Source organism: Bactrocera neohumeralis, chromosome 5, assembly GCF_024586455.1.
Source record: "Bactrocera neohumeralis isolate Rockhampton chromosome 5, APGP_CSIRO_Bneo_wtdbg2-racon-allhic-juicebox.fasta_v2, whole genome shotgun sequence".
Lineage (NCBI taxonomy): Eukaryota > Metazoa > Arthropoda > Insecta > Diptera > Tephritidae > Bactrocera > Bactrocera neohumeralis.
Genome location: NC_065922.1, coordinates 27,929,874 through 27,950,794, shown reverse-complemented (window position 1 = coordinate 27,950,794; position 20,921 = coordinate 27,929,874). Strand labels below are relative to the sequence as shown.

Below are 20,921 nucleotides of genomic sequence, written 5' to 3'. Positions count from 1 at the left end.
ATAACCTACCTTCATTGCAACGTTGCTTCATGTGCATCAAATGATACTCCAAACCCAGGTTGTAAAAGTGCCGCAGAGTGGCAACATCAGTTGGTAAATCTACGCCACTCACCTCTACCGATTTCTTAGCATCCCAATTAATGCGACCAGTTACTGGTGTGTTCATATTTGGAGTTTGTCCACTGCTTCGATTATGAGTGATCGGCGTTTCATACGCTTGCGTTGCAGCATTTTGCATTGAAGGCGTCTCGACGGCACCAGCTGGTGTCATGCTACCGAAATGCGTATTAGTTTGATAAAATGGCGCAGCAATATTAGGTGCAACCGCTGATGGTGGATGCGGTGCAGTAGCCGCTGTAATGAGTGGTGGTGGCAATGGTGCAGCAGTTGGCATGTAAAAATTATTAGGAGCCGGTGCAAAAGTTGCTGGTGGAGCACCTGGTGGTGGATACATATAATAACCGGTTGGCATTAGCGCTGTAGCGGGTGGTGGATGCATTGCGGGATCATAACCATATGTATAGTATTCCTCAGGCATACCAGCCGCGTACTGAGGTACAGGATATAAATAATGAAAATCAGGCAAAATAAATGCAGGTGCGCCTATGCCAGCCGATTGTTCTATTGGATTGAAAGTACCCACCAACTCTTCAGGTGCTCGCATGCACTGTTGTTGTTGTTGCTGCTGTTGTTGCACGTTGGTTTCCGTTTTTATACGTGTTTCTGGTGCAACGGTGCGCGCTACCACATTAGTTTGATTCTCATGCGATGGCGTAGCATTAGCATTGCCACTTTTCAATTCTTGCTCACGTGGCGCATGCTCAACCGTTAGTGGCATTGCGCAATATTCAACCGTGTGTGCACGGAAATTTTCAAAATGTGTATATTGTTTTAATTTATAATAGCAACCGTTACGATGATGTGAAGCAGCTGAAACATAATGCTGCTTTTCGTCTTTCTCACTGGCATCACTATCCATTATACCAGGCACATAGTCGGCTGACTTACTATTGGGCGACAAGGGGGCTGCACAGTATTCATGCGCAGATGCAAATTGCCCGTTCAGCTTGAAACGGTAATTGTAGTGACGTGTCAGGCGTACAGAACTATACTTTTGCATATGACGCTGAAAGCGATACGGTAGCGACCATGGCTTAAATTGATCCGGTGGTAGCGGAGTTAGTGACTCGTACGGTACCTGTGGTAGTAAATTATATATTAATATTTTTGGTATGGAAATTTCTTAAAGCATGCATATTATTTAATGATTGAACCAAAAGTTCGGACATTTTCATTACAAAGTTTTATGTTTATTGTTTAATTTTTAAATTATTTTACATCTTACCAAACGCTTTTCGCCTAATTGTTCGATAAAAACAATGCAGTAGCCTTTGTCAACTGCAATCTCTTGTATATGACAAGTGTATACATCATTTTCGGATTTGCATAGCTTCACATGACATTTGGCTCCCACCTGGAAGATTTTATGAACTCGTGTTTGCTGGCAGCGTATCAACTTCAGTTTAAACAGTTACACATGAACAAACATTAAATTGGAATTGGATAGACAGGACACAGCAATTTGGAAGAGGACGTATAAGAATGACAAGCACAAACCGTTGACCGGATTTTATTGTATGTTAGGCACATAGAAGGAACAAACTGTTAGTTCATTCATTTTAATTGACAAGCAAACGACATGCATGCGCACTTATTAACTAAATAAATACCTTAAAATTTGTATCGCCATTGTACCAGTTTTGAAGTTTTTGCTCTTTTCGTTGCTCATTCCAAGCATCGAATTCGATATTCCGATACATGTTTGGATCCAACGCTTTGGCAACTTTATACGGAAACGGTGTTATACCTAAATCGAAGAGTAATGAAAAACTTATAATCACTTATACAATAAATAAAAGATCTCTTATCTACCTTCTTGCAACAATTGGCGCACACAAGATATATATTTATGCGGAAGCAATGATTCCGCCGTCTTACACAATGCGGACTTTTCAAAATCATCGCAATTTGTGTGTATTTTCATTTCGCGATGCAAATCATCCGATAAACGTGGAAAATTCGTATGATGGAAATGGCAAAGTTCATAATTTTCTAATATGCAATTAGTTTCATCTGGCAAATCAAAGTGGAAACTACGCCCATCCGTTAGTACTATACGAGTGCAGTAGCCGTCGTCATTGCTTTCGGAAGTGTACTCCATAGCATCCAAAGTCGGCGAATGTAACATGTGCTCAACGGCAAATGCAACATCCGGCAACTTATATAAATCTTTGTAGAGGATTTCGTAGCATATGGCTATAATTGGTATTCAAATAATTTTAATGTTAAAGTGAAGTATTTAAAAATTTGTTTTTACCCTGGCAAATAGCTGCATCTTTTATATAGTCACAAGTAAAAACAGAATCGAAATGTCTTTCGGGAGTGTAGAATACTCGAAATACATCATTGAAGTAAGAGCGAGAACTATAAAAATTGCCCAAGTTAAAGGGTTCAAACAGCAATACATTTCGTCTGAAAAATAAAATATTAACTTAAAACCTTAATTTGTAAAGAAAATATCAACGTTGTGCCGCCAAAAAAACCCATCAAATTATTAATTTGTTATGTATAGGATATTTTAGTAACCAAAAGAATTCCCTATATCAAAAATAATAATTTGCACAAGGTATAGATAAAAAATATACATATATACATAGTTCACAACTTAACTTCGGTCGTACTTACTGGAACATATATCCAACCGCCTGCAGTTCGATCAGGGTCCCGTACGTTTTAGGTTTCGACATATCATCTAGATACTCATCCAAATCTCGTTCAACGAGCTATGAATAAAATACATTTATATGTTTTTTAAACTCAGAACACAAGTATTTTTTTAGGTATCATACCGGCGCAAAATAGTCACGATGCTTGCGCATATAGCGTACGCATTTTTTGCGTATGGCCAAATGATGCAGCTGCGTGTCATACATTTGCTCCGAAATTACACGAAACAGGCATGAAGCATCGCGTGCTGTGTGCTTGCGATAAAAATTGTTCTCCTCCAAAAATTGGTCAAATGGGTCAGGCGCTTGGCGGCTGCCAGATGTGAATTGTCGTTGCATAGTTATAACTTGTACAGCAAGAAAAAAAGTAAATAACAATAAAAATTAATCCAAAATAACATAAATTGTGTGATAGTTAAGGAAAACTTCAGTTATTGGTCATTTGTACCTAACCTCAAATCGAATTAGAAAAAATCGTATAACAATTGGTCATTATTGTTGTGATATTAACAAATATTTGTGGTTAAAATATGTTACTTATCATAATAAATAGTATCCATTTATCTAACGATATTCAAAATGTATTAAGTTAAAAGTTCAATGCACGCAACTGTACAGTTCTTCGCAATTATTCCATACACAAATCTTCTCATATACACACAACACATTTCAAGGACTTTTAACAGTTATTCTTATACATATTTATTGGTACAGTTAATGGATTAACAATAACTGAGCACTTTGACAAATAATAAATAAAAAGTTAATCTACAACTTTTTTATTGTACGATAAACAATTTTTACAAACCTTTTTAATATTTTTTATAGCAGCAGTAGTAAATATTAACTTTAATACATTAAAATTCTCTCCAACGAAAGCGCTAAGCGGCAAGAAACACAATCACAAACTTGCACTACAATTGTTGCATAAAATGATTTGTTTATTAAAATTTAATTTATAAAATAATTCAACAACGATGTTCGCTTTGTTCTTTACTACGTGTTAAAATAAACGAGATGCGATAAAATTCACAGTAAAATGCAAATTGCAAAACACCAAAGATTCAAATTCGAAAAGGGACTCCTCAAAAAACGGTACTATTGTTATAGGGTTACAATCGGTAATTTTGTAGGGTTGCAAAAAGAGGGATTAAATTTAAATAAAATATCTACTTGTATAGATGTATTCAAGCTGTATAAAGTATTTATATAAATTATCAGAATAACGAGCTGAGGCTATTTAGTTATCTCGTCAATTCATCTGTCGGTCCGTATATATAAATTATATATTATATCTGTATATAGAAATTAGTCTCTCAGTTCGTAACACATCGATTTAATACTTGGGCACGTCCTTATCTCCCCAAGAGCAGATAATGCTAATGAATGGCGAAGGTGTAAATGTTAAATCAAATTTTTTGGGTACTAATTTGTAGTTTCCACATAACGGAACGTCGAAAAATTTAACTTCGAAACTTTAGAAATACACCACGCAATGTGTGAAACGGTGAAAGGGCAATAAAAAGAAACAACGAATATTCTTAAATGAATTATCGGTGCGCATGAATTACCGATACAAATCAAAATCAATGTATTATAATCATAACTATAAAAGCTTATAGTAAACTTATAAAACCACTATATGAAGTGTGGCTTAGAACATATGGAAGTAATAAAGGAGTTCATACAAATGTCAATTTTATAAAAAAAAATATTATTTAATGGCATATATAGTATAATGATGATAAATAAAAATGTTGTTATTCGACTAGGTCAACGTTGCCACTTTTCGTTTCGGAAATGAACATCAGAGAACTTTTCAATTTCTGATTTAAGCTTGCTCGAATGCTATTTACATTTTCTTCAATTAATTGAATTAATTTTCTTGTTGTTTCTTTAATTTTTGTTGATATTTATGCCAAAGAACATCTGGGCATGCATATGTATGTATGTATGCACGTTCGTGCCGTGGTGTAATTTCATTTTCGAACTTGCCCCTTTTCAATGTTCCCTCATAATAATTTACATTTTGGTACATCCATCTAACAGTGCCGCCTTCCGTTTGTGTCTACAGTTTGTGCCTTCTCTATTTATTAACATTCTCTGTTATTATCTATTTATTAACATTCTCTGCTGTTATTAAAAACGAATAAATTCATATATAACAGTGATATTTAGGGCATAATTTTAGGCGTTCGCTATCAAGCTACGCCAGTAACGGACATCAAAGTATGTTAAATTCTTCCGGTTGTGAAGTAAAATTGTTGTATAAACTTAACTCTAATCTGTATACACTTGCTTTTTTACCCTGAATAACTCAAATTGGACGTCAGATGGCGCTAATATTAGTTTTTTTGAATTTGTGCCGCGTCGCCACCCACACTAACCCAACCAAAAACAACAATGAACCCAGTTATAATGAAAACAATGTCGACTTTAGCAGAGCTTCAACCAATTGCACGTCAGTTCTTATTGCGCTAACATATGAAATACTGTAAAAATGACATTTAACGGGACATGCGCAGTAAATGACAGCAATGCAGGCGTGCAAGCATAAATATGCATACTGACAGCAGCATCAGTTAATTCCGCCATTTCTCTGTGCATAGATGTAAAATGAAAAGTAATTAATTATTTCGAAGAGATTAACTGAGTTTTTAATCATTAAAAGTTATTTGTGTATATTGTGCAAATCGTGTGTTGTGTATGCTAGTTAAATTAGACGATAGTAAGTGTTTAAGTTGCAGTCTGCAGCAAACGTTTGACTGAAACTTATTCAACGCCTTCGCTAGTTGGCCACTTTGCCGTCTCCTGTGCTGCCTTTGCAGACATCGTGCGTGCTGTCGTACATACATACTTATGTGTCTTTAGTGTAGCACTTGTCTGCTTTTGCCTTTGCGTCTGCGTCCACATAGCAGTCGGCAAGCCGTTGGGTGGGTAGGCTAGACTGTAATTGCCTGGCTCTTTGGTGGACTTCGCTTTGCTTTTCTGCACTCAGCGCTGCTCAGTCAAAAATCTCAAGTCAATGAAGTCTGGAGTAAACTTCAAGTTCGCGCTGTTACCGCGACTAAAGTTGTCTGGAAGAGATGTGAGTTTTACAGTGTAGAATTTGTTAAGCAAATTGTTATACATATACATAAATATTACATAAATAAGAATTATAAGTTTCGTACGTATGTTCAGTTTATGCAATCTTAACGTTTCGATGTCTATTAAAATCTAAGCTAACTCAAACAAATAATATTTAGACGTTCCATGCAGTCATTCATTCGCCACAGCACGCAGCTGCCCACCCTCACCTATCAGTTGTGTGCTCTGCAGCTTTTGTTAGTGTACATTTGTTATATATACAATATTTAAAGTTAATTTGCTTTTATTTGCATATTTTTATGATTAATTGGGTTTCATAATTTGTATAATGTTGTGTTGCTGATTGCTGTGAAAGGAGTTTCTAGACAGCGGAGTTAAAGTGTTCTTGTGATAAAGCAAACGAAAATCATTATTGATTATGAAATCACAAAGAAAAAGGTGTCATAGCGTTTTTGTAATACAATAACAACCAACACGTTGTCGGGGGTAACACGCATACCTGTTGTTGTTGTCGTTTTCGTTGGCATTGTCAACGATGTCGTTTTGTCTGGCGCTGCATAGCAATTACAGAGCTCGCAAATTATTTTAACAATTCATATAATTATTTCCGCAAAATTAGCCAGCTCTAAATGATTTGAAAGCCGCCACTGTTAATTTTGGCTTCTTTGATGTTATTGCTGTTCTACTCCATAGCCGAACATATGTACTTGTATATGTAAATCGTTTGGGCAAAATCAATAACATAACAACAGCGCATATGTCTGCTAAAAACTACTGATTACAACAAAATTTAACAAAAAAAAGTGGCAGTGACGTATGCAGGTACAATAGTATTTTTGCATGCCGATAATGTTAAATACATATGTATTAATCTTTATCCCCACTGCCGCGCTACTGATTATTCATTCATCACACCTTATTCTTAAGTAGCGCGTTGCTTACTGGCTGCTATCGCAGCGCCAACCAGTATGTTGTGAAATTAAAGCAATGCTAAGAGTAATGAAAGCCGATTTGTGATAGAAAAAAATTTATTAATATCTGCATATGGTATACATTAATTAACAATATTTAGTATTTAATAAAAAAAATCAATTTTTATCTTTTCTAAAACTTTCACGTTTTTGTAAGATATAATATTTATTGCTTCTTCTCATATAATGATAATCTGAAACTATTTTGCATACTGCATACGTACAATGTACATACTTATTCCTACTCTTCATTATTTTTTATAAGTGATAAACCGGTATTCAAGAAACTATGTTTAATATTAATATTTTAGATCATAATCAGTTGAAATTTTTCAAAATATGATGTTTTCCTTTATTCTACAAGTGGTGTTTAGAGCTTTTTGCACTAAGTTCTTTAGAAAATCATTATTTCTCAGTTATTTTAGTTTAGTTTCCACGGTTTAACTCAGACTCGTTTGGGTGTTTGGTCAAACGAAATCGCTGGTAGCTGTAAAGCCGATTAACTAGCCAGAGAGGACACCCATGTCTCGCTTACAACGAAGTGGGAATGAGCTAGATCTCTATTGTCATTTTGCGTTCTAGCTATGGACCTACGGAGCTTACGTGTGCTTAGCAATTGTCGACGACCAACTTCTGTGCGACTGCATGATCCGTTCAGCCTAGAGTGAAACCCAGGTGATCTACTGAATTTAGCTCTTAGCTAAATTCATCTAACCGCAATCGTAAGACATGGTCCAATAAACATTCATGCGGTAAGGTTAAAAATCTTATCGAATGCAAGTTGTCAAAATTGTATGAAATACGGTGCGGTGGAAACTCCCATACACTTTTCCGTCATTATGCGGCCTTTGCAGGACTGATGTTGAAATATCTCCCTTAGTTTTACAGACGCTTTAACCAATTTGTGATAGGCTCAAAGCGCTTTGTCGATTAATGAGGGTCTAATATAGTCGTTTTGATATCAAGTGAGATACCTGCTAAGATTGACTTCTTAACCTAACATAATCTTCTACGATTTTAGAGCTAGAATTATTAGGAAAGTTTTTGTAACTGAAAACTGAAGAGACCCAAGTAACTTCGAACATTTTTACCAAGGGACTAAACGTTATGGCTAGAAGTACACAAAGCTTTATCAAAAAGTGATTATGAGAGGTGTATTGAAAGTGCAGCGTGGATCTGTTCTATAGTGTAGAGGCAATTTGCTTGAAAGAACATGGAAAGCCACGTCCTTTTTTGACTACGTCACGTGTGCATAATTTTCAATAATAAAAAGAATCTTCCACTCGCACGTGTGCGTAAAAGCGGCTACATGTGGTGCTTTTTATATCAGTATAATAGGTTTATATACATAAGTATATGTAAATTCATATGCAGTCTGTATATAAATGTAGGTACCTCATGCTGTGCCACTTGCCACATGCGGCGGCATAAGATGTGGCAAAATAAAAGTAAAGAAGTCAGGATTGGGGTTGAACACAAATTACATTCGAGACGAATTATATAATTTCAGGGTTTGTCCGGTAAGTAATAGGACTGATTTTCTTCCGCCGCGACTATACTTCGGAGCGTCCGTGCACTGACTGGATTCGGTAGAGGGCGTTCCTAGCTAACGCACGAGTGGCTGGACAGTAGTCTCGAGCACCTGGAGAGTCAGGACAAACATTTTCCCGCGACGTGTTTCTGTGAGAGGCGCTAGCCGAAAATTCAGCGTTATAGAGCAGAGGTACACGATTAAATTCTGTGTGAAACTCGATAAATCTGCAACAGAGACGTTTGATGTGATCAAGCAGGCTTACCCATATGTTGCTTCAGCAAGAAGTGGTCTGTTTCGGTGGCACCAGGCCTTTTTGACGGGCCGGGAAGAGGTCGCTGATGAAGACCGTGAAAAACGATGCTCATTGTCTTTTTTGACATCAAAGGTATCGTCCAACATGAATTTGTTCCCCCTGGACATTGCATGCACCGTGGCTCTCAAGGCTTTTCCGGAGGATGCCTTCCGTGACGCTTTCAATTTTTGGAAATAGCGCTGGCAGTGCTGCATCGACGCAGAAGGAGCCTATTTTGAAATTTTTAAAGAATTGTAACGATTGGTTCAACATTTTTTTTTAAATCGACTCAGTCCTATTACTTTCCGGACAAACCCTGTAAAACAAGAAATTCCTGCACAATCTTCGATGAAACCCTAAGAGACTTTAAAAAGATTTGAATTGATCTTCACTTGATATTATTATCAAAAAAGGTTATAAATACCAATTTAAAGAAGCATCAAGCACGACAAAATCTCTGTCTTCTGTTTCTACATAGCTCTAAACTGCATTCATGGCACGTTTCTTGCCTAGTGCAGTAAGCATTTTAATGCACCAAACGCTCAACCAACAAGTTTCAATTAGCTCGCTAATATATACAAAAGTAATACCGCGCTTATGAAAGCGTGCCATAACATCATATGTCCAAGCTCTGCATCTTGACAAAGTGCACATGCCTAGGAAATCTAAGTAGGCGCCGCAAATAACATTTGATAATGCTTTTTGTTGTGGGCTTGCCTGGGTGGTCCACTATCATGGCTGGATGCTAGTTATTTCGCAGACGTGGCTTGGCGTCGGTCTTGAAAAACTGTTATTCTTAACTGCAAAAGAAATCACTGACAACAAGAAATTAATTTATGCTTTTCGCACTTCTGCCGTCCTACCTCACAAACATTCCCTTGAAATAGCAACTGCGCTTGTGTCGAAGCTGGTGCCTGCGTCAACCGTAGCGTCGGCTTTGACTTTGCAAAAGAGGGCCGATGAATGTTAACATGTTAAATTCACACATACACACATACGCATGCATTTACGTGGATATGTGGCGCATGTGATGAAATGTTTATGGCAGCTCCTGTTATGTCGCCATAATGACGTTTAAGGTACGATAATGTCTGCTGCTGAGGATATGACGCTGCAACGCTGCTTTGTGTGGGCGTTATGCGTTGCAAACAGCTGATGCCACCTTACAGCGTCACAAAAAACGTGAACATGTGGTTGAGCAGCCTGAAAGTGCATCCATGATGCATATGCAGATGTTACGTACAGTGTGCGGTTAAATAATAGCAGGTGTAAATCAGCTGCATGTAATAACAATATTGACATTTTTCTGTGCTCAAGTAGTTATTCCTTCTTATTTCATTTACCAATGTGTATTTATAGCTGTTGTTTTGTTTCTAATATTGTAATAATATATGCACTTGACTTCTGGTACTTTGTATGTAGGTTGTTTGTTAGTATTTTTCGTTGGTATTGACTGATTAAATGTGATGCTAAATATAATGTTAAATATAAATAAAACATCACATTTTAATTAATGTTAAAGAAAGAGGATCGCAAATTTAAAGTTATTATTCTACCTCATCTTCAAGGAATCTCAATTAGGATAAAAAAGTTCAATGTACATACAATGATTGTGAGGATATAAATTTGACGAATGACATACAAGACTGTCTGAATAGCCCATATCACTTACATTTTTTCCACAGAATTCAATGTTATTCTTCAACCCGCTGAGTCTCTTCCAACTTTTCAATACCATATTGAGTTACAATTTCTTTCCTGCGAATATGTTAATGACTTTTCGGTAAGGAAGGTTAGGTAAATACGTTGCGATGCCTAGAACTTCTAGTTATGGATAAAAAAAGCCCGTTTCATACTGGGAAAGCGCCTTGACTGTGTCCCAATATTATAAAGGCGGCTAATATCAATTCCAGCTGGTCAATGGAACAAAAAGTTCCTACTTCAACCTTTTCTATGAACCTTTCACAAGTTGGGTTCTCCAAAATTATTAGCCTTATCACGTGAGTGCCAATAGGCCAGTATCCAGTTAGAGCACCTGTCATTGTGGGGTTTCGAAATCGCATATGTGCTGGTTTGATTATCGGTTGCTGGAGGTAAATATCAAAAACTTTAAGTTCTACTTAAGCTTTTTTTGGAAATCCACAGCTTTCATGGCTTTCGCTGATGGATGTTAGCTCGAACCTAACAGAATTTATCAAACCACTTAAGAATAGTGGGTTCTCCTCACTCAGTGTCACTGTAATATTAATGAATTTTTGTATACACAATATTTTTCCATTCAAAAATAATTTTATCAAACAATGGTTTTCTTACATCTTTATGAATTCTCTGAAAAATAATAAAGCCATTCATGGAAATTAATGCAAATGTCTAGCCTTGAATTTCCCTGCAGAAAAACAGCTACCTTTCGCTAAGCTTCACTGGAATCCTACTACTTTTTTGCCTGCCTAGCGTTTTCTCTATCTCAGTGTTATCTTTATTATTTAATTGTCACATCTCGGAATTTCATTCCACCACTTTTCCAATACGAAAAAAAGCTTTAACCAAGCAATCACATAATCCTTTAAATATTCATTCCTTTAACTACAAAAATCCTGTAAATTCTGTGTAAACAACAACATGCTGAGTCAAACATTGTAATAATTAGTAAACAAAATATTTACATATGTATGTATGTTTAAAACTCCTACACCTGATAAAAATACCTAGCATTCTGCGCATTTACACATTAGCATTATACACCTACACACCTACCATATCCATATTCAAATGTTTATACATACATATGTACATACATACTCATATTTGATTAGACTACCAGAGGCGTTGGTATAATTTGAACTGTAGTGGCTGAAAGGCTTATGTACATTTAACTCTTTCGAAGCTGATTTAACAAGTTTATATTTATTTCTATTTGCCAGGAATTCCTACTCTAACATTTAAAATATTGGTCGTTCACTAAGTAATTTCGTCTGATAACAACAGTTGATCTCATTGAAGGCAACTTTTACCGTTATAAGTATTTTGACCTGCTGATATAATAAGGCTGGTTTGCAAAAAAAATTCTTCATAAATCTTTTGGAATACTTTTTGTCTGGTGCCCTATTGAATATGGAAGATCGAAAACAGTTTTTCGGATATTTTATAGTTTTACTATCATAAGAGTAAAAATGTCAAAAATTATGTGATTTGTACGGAGAAGATGTGTTGATCGAACGCCAATTCTAAAATTATTTTGCAAAACTTCTATCTTGAGAATGCACAACGTCCTGAAAGCGTTCTTGAAGCCGATATGGATAAAATAAAGTCGTTGGTCAATGCAGATTGCAGAGAGATTAAATTTGTCTAATGCGACCGTTCACAAGCGAATGAAACGTCTAGGTTTAATTTTTTAGCCTGGTATATGGGTTCCTCATGTTCTAACAGAATAAGATTTGCTTCGTCGTGCTAACGACCATGATTAGCTTATCGAACGTCTAAGAAGTGATCGGCGACGATCTAGTAAGATCTAAAAAGTGACAGGCGACGAAAAGTGGGTTATTTCCAAGAATGTAAAATTCAAGAATTTATGGTATAAAAACAATGAACCAGTTGAAACCATTTCAAAGGCTGATAGTCACCAAGAAAAGGTTATGTTGTATGTTTGATGGGTTTTCAAAAGAATCCTTGATTTTGAGCTTTTGTCCGATAATACTACGATTAATTCTGAATTGTATTATGATCAGCTGGACAAATTGAGTGATGCATTCAAACAAAAAAAAAATACAATTTACTTTACACCCTTATTATCGCCTTCGAAATAGGCTTCTTTTAAGACAAGGCAAGTAACTAACCATAAACTTACTATTGGCTTCAACGGCTTTCAATGCCTTCAGCGAACTTTGGGTTTTTCAGCTTCGACTCATTTTTGGAGAGACATTCGTCAGATTGTTGGATAGTTTCGACGTCAATAATCATGAATCCACTTGGTAACCAGTAGTGATGCGTTTGATAAATGCAGGGTCCTCAGCTACATTGTCAAATATCTCTTTTGCGACTTCTACTCGTCGTGGTTTTCGTAAAAGATTCAGAACTTTTGATACGAGTCTAGCTTTGACAAAATTCATATCTAAAGCCATAATTAAAATGTACTGGGCTTGCTTCATTAGGAATATAAATTCGCTCGACCCCTTCGTTCTCCAAGTTACCGCCGCCACTGTATTTAATTTCAACAGGATTACATTCTTAAATTTCGTAAACAACTTTCACTTACCGAATTACAAGCAAGTCTCAGCACCCACTTCAATGCACCCACAACGAAAACAGTAAAACACCAAACCCATGAAAAATAGATTTACATGCAGCATATGTGTTTAATAGGGAGTTACATGTTGTTAAGAGCCTTTGAGGCTTCCTATGACGCAAAACAAGGCAAACCTGTTAAGTTCAACCGCCCACTTTCCGTGCCAGCGCTTCAGATATTCACCAGCTTCAACATACTTTTTACTTGATTTTGCATTTTAATGTATTTTTGGCTTCACCCACAACACCTATACACACATACATGCATACATATATATTTTGCACATGACAATTAATAAAATTCCTCCGCAGTCTTCATGGCATCTCGCCTCCAGCCACAAATGTTATTAACATCAACAACATCACCAAGTAAATTGAACAATGCCTGCAGGCGTCATTCAAAAATTTTCAATTCCAAATATTCACCTGTACGATTAGCAGCAGTAATTGATTGAAAGTGTGTTAGTTGGTTGAGAAACTCGTTTCCTTGGCACCTGGAAGACTTTCAATCCTCAATCCGCAAGTGTGACAAGCAAAGTGTGCCGTGTTTTGGTGTGTAAAAACCTGCTCTTGTGTTGTTTTTATCTATTGTGCCATTGGCTGCAAATTTTTTTTAGTTTTCGTTTATGATCAACAGGTGCTATGGTCACAAATAACATGGAGGATTAACAGTAATGTCGAAACTTTTTCTTGTAAATAGCTAATTGTAATATTTTCACTTACATTTCGGAATCTTCTTCAGCCATTGCCAACTGGGTGTTTGAAATGTTTATTGTTATTGAGTGATAATTAGGTGGAGCATATATAAATGAATGAATAATTGTAATGATTCCGGAAGCCGTCAAAGTTTTAATTTTAATGAACTAAAGTAGTGAATTTCTTATTTTTTTTGGTGCCATCATCACCCGGTTTTTAAACGCCGAAATAAAATTTTATCGTTCCAAGAACCGTCGGTTTTATGTAACCGAAAGGTCGGTGTTTTATCTGAATAAAAGCAGTTAACAAATTAAAACCTCAACATTGACGCTTATTAATTACACAATTAATTCCATGGAATATAAGTAATCGAAAATTATAATATTTACAATCGTGTCTGCATTCTCTATTATCTGTGAATTTAAGTGCATTAAACCTTCAAAACCGCGCCGTTAGTTTTGCTTTCGCCATACTGGATAAGGAGGCGAAGAAAATGGGCCTAGTGGTGAACGAGGGACTTGGCTTCAACCCCCTGGTGACAGTCATCATTTCGAAATCGTAGATTATTTCGTCTACTTTGGAACCAGTATCAACAGCAACAACAGTGTCAGCCTCGAAATCCAACGCAGAATCACTCTAGCCAACAGGTGCTACTTCGGTCTGAGTATTCAATTGAGAAGTAAAGTCCTCTCTCGACGAACAAAGACTCAACTATAATTCACTCATCCTGATATATGCTGCAGAGGCATGAACGATGACAACATCTGATGAGTCGACGTTACAAATTTTCGAGAGAAAGGTTCTGCGGAAGATTTATGGACCTTTGCGCATTGGCAACGCCGAATAACGCATTCGATGGAACGATGAGCTGTATGAGACGACGACATTGACATAGTTCACCGTTTTAAGACACAGCGGCTACGCTGGCTAGGTCATGACGTCAGGGTAAAACATAGGAATAGGAAGACCTCCACTCCGTTGAAAAGACCAAGTGAAGAAGGACAAATTGGCAAATTTTGCTATTTACTTGGACTCGACCTCGTTTCTTTCAAAATGGTCAGAGTTCATTCAACATTCGGTGAATTTCCAGTTTGAGCCTGATATTTTGAATCCAAGATTGTACCAAAGAATATAAATAATTTGCCACCTAATTTCTTTTGCACCCATCTTTCACATGGACCTACAAAGGCCCAGTACTCCGGAGTTTCCGGCTTCATGTCACAAAACCGGCAGTTTGCCAAAAAGCTATATCCATCCCTCTTTCACATGATCCCACAAAGGTCCAGTACTCCGGAGTTTCCGGCTCCATGTCAAAAAACCGGCAGTTTGCCAAAAAGCTATATCCATGTTGAACAGGTGCTTCTTGAGCATGTAATGCCCAGTGTAAGATACCACCAGGAGCCGGAATTTGTCAATGTGAAGATTTATAATACTTTTGAATCATGTGGGGTTGTAACCGCCCATTAGTAACTTTGCCTGGCGCATGCCTGTACATTGCTGTCAATACCTTTCCCTTTGCAATCTCTCAAGTTCGTTCACGACTACCTATTTATGACCCAGCACCGAAATTAGATGTACATACTCGGTTGCAGACTGATAGTTGAACTACGCATCTATCCGTTCTACACCCTTCTGCCTCAATAGCGATTTAGTCTCGTAAGGGTAGAGCTCGAATGACATTGGACATGACGACATTTCCAACTTTACGCCTATTTTATCTCCTATAAACCTTTTAGAGCTGGTTACTTTGGGTTCATTCGGTCAAAGCATATTCAACCTGTAACAAGGGTCTAAAAAATTTTCAAAGGAACGTTCATCGAACACCATGACTTTTAAGATATTAACTTAGTTCGTGGAATGTGAGGAGTGGGTCTCTTTTGAATATCACGGCTGATATTATTTTCGTTGATTATGCTGGTTTCAATATAGACGAAGTTGTCGAAAGCTTTAACCATTTACAATGATGGCATGAAATCTTTCGTATTGTGTTCGTCCACAAAAATCCAACTCGCTTGGTTTCTTTATCCAAGTTGTAAAAAATGAAACTGCTTGTATTATTGTGTATATGATTGAACACCATTTATTCTTACTATTTTGTTAGTATAACCCAAAATAAATTTATAAATGTACTATTTGTTTTTATATATAAGTTTTATGGAAGAACCAAATTCAAGCATTGCGTTATAAGGGTAATAACTTCTCGCGTTGTCAAAAGAGGTTTAAACCAAACAATATATGTATGTATGTATGTATGTGGGGTTTGATGCGTGGTGAATAGCTGCTCAACAAAAGAGTTCAATACAGTTCCTTTGCTACACTGATAAGGCAATAAGTACACCTTTACGATTGTTGGTGGGGTTTTCTACTTATGTAGACTTAAGGGCTAAAGTTCGTCTATTTCAATATCTGTTTTCTTGTATATCAAATCTTTCACTGTATTTATTCAGTGCATTTGAGTTAGACTGTCTGCATTTATACAAGCGATTCTTTGGGCGAGACTATGGAGCAAATGTTGCTATGCTGATATCTTATCATGCAGAGCAAAAATACAAAAATCCCATAATGCAGCGAGTGGCGACAACTGTCAATCATTCGATATCATAGCGTACTTATACCATACATACATAATGACACCTCTTAATTGTAAATGTGCAAATTACATATAGTGTGTACATATGTACATACATACGTACATTTAATATTATCGCTCGTTCTTGTGCACAATTCACCTCGGGTGGCGTTCTTTCAAGTGGTGCAACCTCAGTGCCGAGGCTAATGTTTATGGCAGTCCAAAAGTGGTTTCGTCTCGTTCAGGCGATTGTTTCAGAAAAAATAGCAAACGATAATAGTTGATTTCGTGTTCGATCGTACGGATAACGTGTTTAATTGTTTTTGTTTTTTATGAAAATATTTTTTTTTTCATTTGTTTAATAATGCATTTTTTTATTTTATGAATTCTAAATCAACAAGAAGTATTACGTGCCTAATTGAGTGCAGCTTTTTGGCTTTTATCGACTTTATGAAAGTGCCATTAAAACTGTGCATTAATAGATGGCTTATCAGGGCTCATAAGATCTAATTATTATTATAGCGTGAACAATAACACAATTAATTGAGACGTATGGGTCGTATGGGATTTTTTCAAGTGCAGCAACATTTTAATTTCCATACGCAATGGGCCATAAATCAAAGTGATGAGTGGATAATTTGTTATTTTTTTTATTGACAAATTTCAACTTGCAATTTTATCCTAGAATGCGTGCATATTTTAATTTTTTCACTCTCACATTCTGCTCTCATTCCGTATAAGCTCCGTTCTTGAAACAGAGGTAGTGTTGCCAGCTTTGATTATTCAAAATTTGATATAACTTTTGTCTTTTGTCTTTTTCATTTTCGTTTTGTGTTGTATCAACTTTTCATATATGTATTTTTATGAATACTGTGAGTTGTCATAGACTATTCTGCCGATCAGTCGTCTGTTCCGAGCTTGTTTGAGCTGAGCTGAGCTGGGATCGAATTTATTGTTTTGTGTTTCTTTATTAAATTTTTTCCAGCAAAACACTAATCATTCCATTCTGTATTCAGAATGAATAAAGTAAAACTCTCGATCTGAGGTTCTATTACAGTTTGCACTATGTATTAATGTCGAAATTGTATCATAATTCTATCATCCTGCCCTTTTTTATTCTGATTGCATTCTGCAAAATTTCTTAGGTTGTTGATTTGTCTTTCGTTTTACTTTTTCAAGCAAGTCAGTTCGGTATTCTATCGGACTTTTAAGAAATTCATATGTTTATCGGAGACATATGTAAGTTCTAAAAGTAACATATTACGAATCGTTCTAAGTTTTATTTAAAACAGGTTCCCTGATATGTTGCTTTGGTCAGGCAATAATTACAAATTGGGGAAATTAAAAATTGCCAACATAAAAAGTCATAATAAGCGACGTTTTAAAGTCTAAGTGTAAAATTGGTTGCATTTAATTCCTAAATTTATTTAACATTTTGTTTGAAAACATATTTTTTCGGCATAACTGAAGTAGTGAAAGAACGATTTTTTCAAAGCGTTGGCTTTTCTATTTTACTATTTTTAAAAGGCAAGACTTTCTCGCGATTCTTAAAGAATAACAGGGACACTGTTACTTGTTGCATAACAATTTAGTAATATGTTTTATTTTACTGTAGCCAATAAATTATTTGTGTGCTAATTCCGAATAATTTTTTAATTAATTCATAATATATAATTGTATATGTATTGTACAAGACATAGGTATTATGTTTTCTAACTAAACTCTGAATTAAATTAAATATTTAGTGATTTTTTGACAGTAATGTGGCTGTGAATATCAACTTCTGCTGGCAACACTTGAATACTCCACTCACCTATAACTGAACCGGTTTCATAACTGAAGTTAGTTGCTCTCTAATGAAGCTCAGCACAAACAATGACGACTAGCTTTACGAAGCAAAAAGAAACAAGTTGAATGCATGCTTTCATACAAATATACAGACAGTGTATATGCATTTACATACATATGTATGTTTGTATACCTAAGAATGTGCAAAATGAAACAAAGCTGTTTCTTTTAAGCTCTTTCCGCACTCTGCCAAGCACATTTTGCGCTCTCAGCATCTGGTTCTTGTTGCATTCAATTCAGTGATTTTTCGACAATTACAAGAAAAGCATACGTAAGGCTTTTCATTATATTTCAATTATTTTAGTTTAGCAAATATATCCAAAATCGTATAAATAATTCAGTGCGTGGCTCATTTCGTTTTCGATATTGGTTGTTGTGACGAAATTGATAGCGTTAATGTGTTTAATTGCATGAAAATCGCTTAATTATTGACCCGCTGACAGTCGTTTCGTTTTTTATGACTTCAATTTTTTTCGCTCTCAATATTTGCCACTCTCAGCAGCAGCAGCCCTGCTAGACGACTACTAATATTGTGCATACATATTTACCTCTTTTTCTATGTACTTTTGCATACAATCGACCTTCTGTGTTATTGTTCGCGTTACTCGTTTTTTTTTTTGTGTCTGCACGCCAACCAGTCTACGTATCATATCGCATTCGTCCGATACTATTTTGACTTCGTTGCCCGGGTAGTGATAAACATTTTTAGTAAGTGTACCTATTTACTTGTGACCCAGACGAAATTGCAGAATAAATTCGATAGCGATGGCTGATGTGCGAAGACGTCAACGAGCTAAATGTAAGCAACTCATTTTATTTTATGCTATTATTTAATTATTTGTATACAATGCCGCAAGCTAGACCTTGATTTTCTGTTAAATGTGTAGATATTGATACATCTGTTAATGCTAAAGTTTCTCATATCACATTTTATTTGGAAAAGGGAGTTCAATATCAAACAGTCAGTCTCGTAAAAAGTATTTTTTGAACAGTTGGTTTTCTGACTTTGTGAAGGCTGCTTCCTTAAAAGACCACCTGAGAGTATAAGTGTTTGGATCTAATAATTTTATACTATATTTAGGGGTTTCACATAGTCTCAAAAAGTTATAAGTTATAACGATCCGAAAACATAGCGTTCAGAGTTGTATTTGCGTAAACTTATTTTAGTATGCAATCCAACAACAAATTTTTTACACTAGCATGAAAATTTATGATTTTATGATTTTACGATGCTTTATGACACGTTATGAGTACCCCAATTGTAAATAGTTTTTCCCTGATCATTAGATACACTCCTCTAAATAGCGTACTCAAGGAGGACGTAACCTCAAAACGATAAATACAAATTATTAGAATCTTGTCAGCAACATGACATTTTAAAAGACAATCTGAAGTTCCCAGGTACATTGTCGTTTATTTTATCTATGGCTTACCTTTAAATCTAACAGTGATTGCTTTACTTCATTGCCTTTCGATATGTACTATGAAAAAACGATTGTTTTTTTAACTTTGTTTTTTTTTTTTTTTTTCATTGAGTTATAAAACTCATAAGAAGAAACTGCTAATATCTCTTGAACGGTTAGGTTTACGAAAAGCATTTTATTTCTTACAAAATCGATGAAGCGAGATGTTTTTTCAAGAAGTTGGAATCGATATACAGGTATTTCTATCTGAAATTTTAAACTGTAATGTGGACCACTTTTTCGTTACAATTATAAGTCCATACTTGGAGAGCCTTTCTTAGAGTCTTCTAAGACAATCAATATATTTTTGAACGGTTAGGCTTACGAAAATCATTTTATTTTCATAAAAATCGATGAACGAGATGTTTTTTCTGAAGTTGGAATTATATACGATTATTTCTATCTGAAATTTTAAAATGTATGGTGGACACTTTTTCGTTAAAATCTATTTTTCAAACTATCAAGCGAATATAAAATCATTCTTTGAGAGAGATTTGGGAACACTTAAGTATAGAAGACTTTCTTGAACTTCCAAATACGAACTCTTTTTTAACAGAACTTTTCTAAGAACTATTATACGAATTTTTGCAGAGTCTGCTAAGTATAAAGCGTTTGAAATAATATATTTTATCAAACGTGACTGGTGATTCAACTACCTTTGTTTTGAATTTAAAATGTATTTTTTCCGTACATGTAAACATCGTTGTTATATAAATAACTGGTCAATTGAAAAGTCCCCGGCCTACCATAATAAAAAACATTTTGTTTGGCAAAAATTTTCAAGAGTGACACACTGATTATTGCGATCCTCCAAATTTTCAATAACATTTTTGTAGTTCAAAGTAGTTCCAAGTTTCGGCGATCACCTCTTCATTCGACGAAATACTCTTCCCAGTGAGCTTTCTATTGAGATATGAAAACAGGGGGCCAGAATACGTTGGTTGCGGATCAAAATATGGCGGATGCGGAATCAATTCAAAGCCCAAATCATGGATTTTTGCCATCGTTTTCTCTGACTTCTGACACGGTGCAATAGCTTGGTGAAACAACACTTTCTTTTTTTCAAATGTGGCCGTTTTTCAAAGATTTCGTACTTCAGACAGTGCAATAACGCTAAACAATAGGAGTCAATGGTCCTTCTTTTTTCAAAGTAGTTAATAAAAATTATTCTAATCGCAACCCAAAATTCCGACGCTATAACCTTCCCAGCTGACTATGCGTTTTTCCACGCCTTGTAGAAGGTTCATCGCGTGCAGTTCACTCGGATGATTGTCAATTGAACTTCGGTGTGAAATGATAGTGCCATTTGCATCAATTGTCACATATCGGCGTATAAACTTGGGCATCCAAACACTGCTCCGAATAATCAACTCGTCGTTGTTTTTGGACAA

The 20,921-nt window shown here is 35.8% G+C and overlaps 2 protein-coding genes across 5 annotated transcripts in view; one reads left to right on the top strand and one right to left on the bottom strand.

The window, feature by feature from the left end:
- Nucleotides 1-3,765, bottom strand: part of LOC126759737 (trithorax group protein osa) — a 125,119-nt gene extending 121,354 nt beyond the window's left edge. For 3 of the 4 annotated variants that reach the window (XR_007667070.1, XM_050474830.1, XM_050474829.1), the window contains exons 1-8: nucleotides 3,595-3,765; nucleotides 2,910-3,133; nucleotides 2,746-2,843; nucleotides 2,378-2,532; nucleotides 1,933-2,316; nucleotides 1,731-1,867; nucleotides 1,346-1,474; nucleotides 10-1,198 (exon numbers count right to left, since the gene is read on the bottom strand). Coding sequence is in view for 3 of the 4 variants with exons in the window: in XM_050474830.1 (XP_050330787.1) it covers nucleotides 10-1,198; nucleotides 1,346-1,474; nucleotides 1,731-1,867; nucleotides 1,933-2,316; nucleotides 2,378-2,532; nucleotides 2,746-2,843; nucleotides 2,910-3,125 (2,308 nt within the window). In the remaining variant the exon portion in view is untranslated. The remainder of the gene's footprint in view (nucleotides 1-9; nucleotides 1,199-1,345; nucleotides 1,475-1,730; nucleotides 1,868-1,932; nucleotides 2,317-2,377; nucleotides 2,533-2,745; nucleotides 2,844-2,909; nucleotides 3,134-3,594) is intronic. The other variant, XM_050474831.1, reaches the window with a different exon arrangement.
- A 14,881-nt stretch (nucleotides 3,766-18,646) lies between these two features.
- The window catches only part of LOC126759746 (solute carrier family 41 member 2), a 73,803-nt gene continuing 71,528 nt past the window's right edge, over nucleotides 18,647-20,921 (top strand). The window contains exon 1 of the mRNA XM_050474843.1: nucleotides 18,647-18,866. Within this exon, the coding sequence (XP_050330800.1) occupies nucleotides 18,833-18,866 (34 nt within the window). The 5' untranslated portion in view covers nucleotides 18,647-18,832. The remainder of the gene's footprint in view (nucleotides 18,867-20,921) is intronic.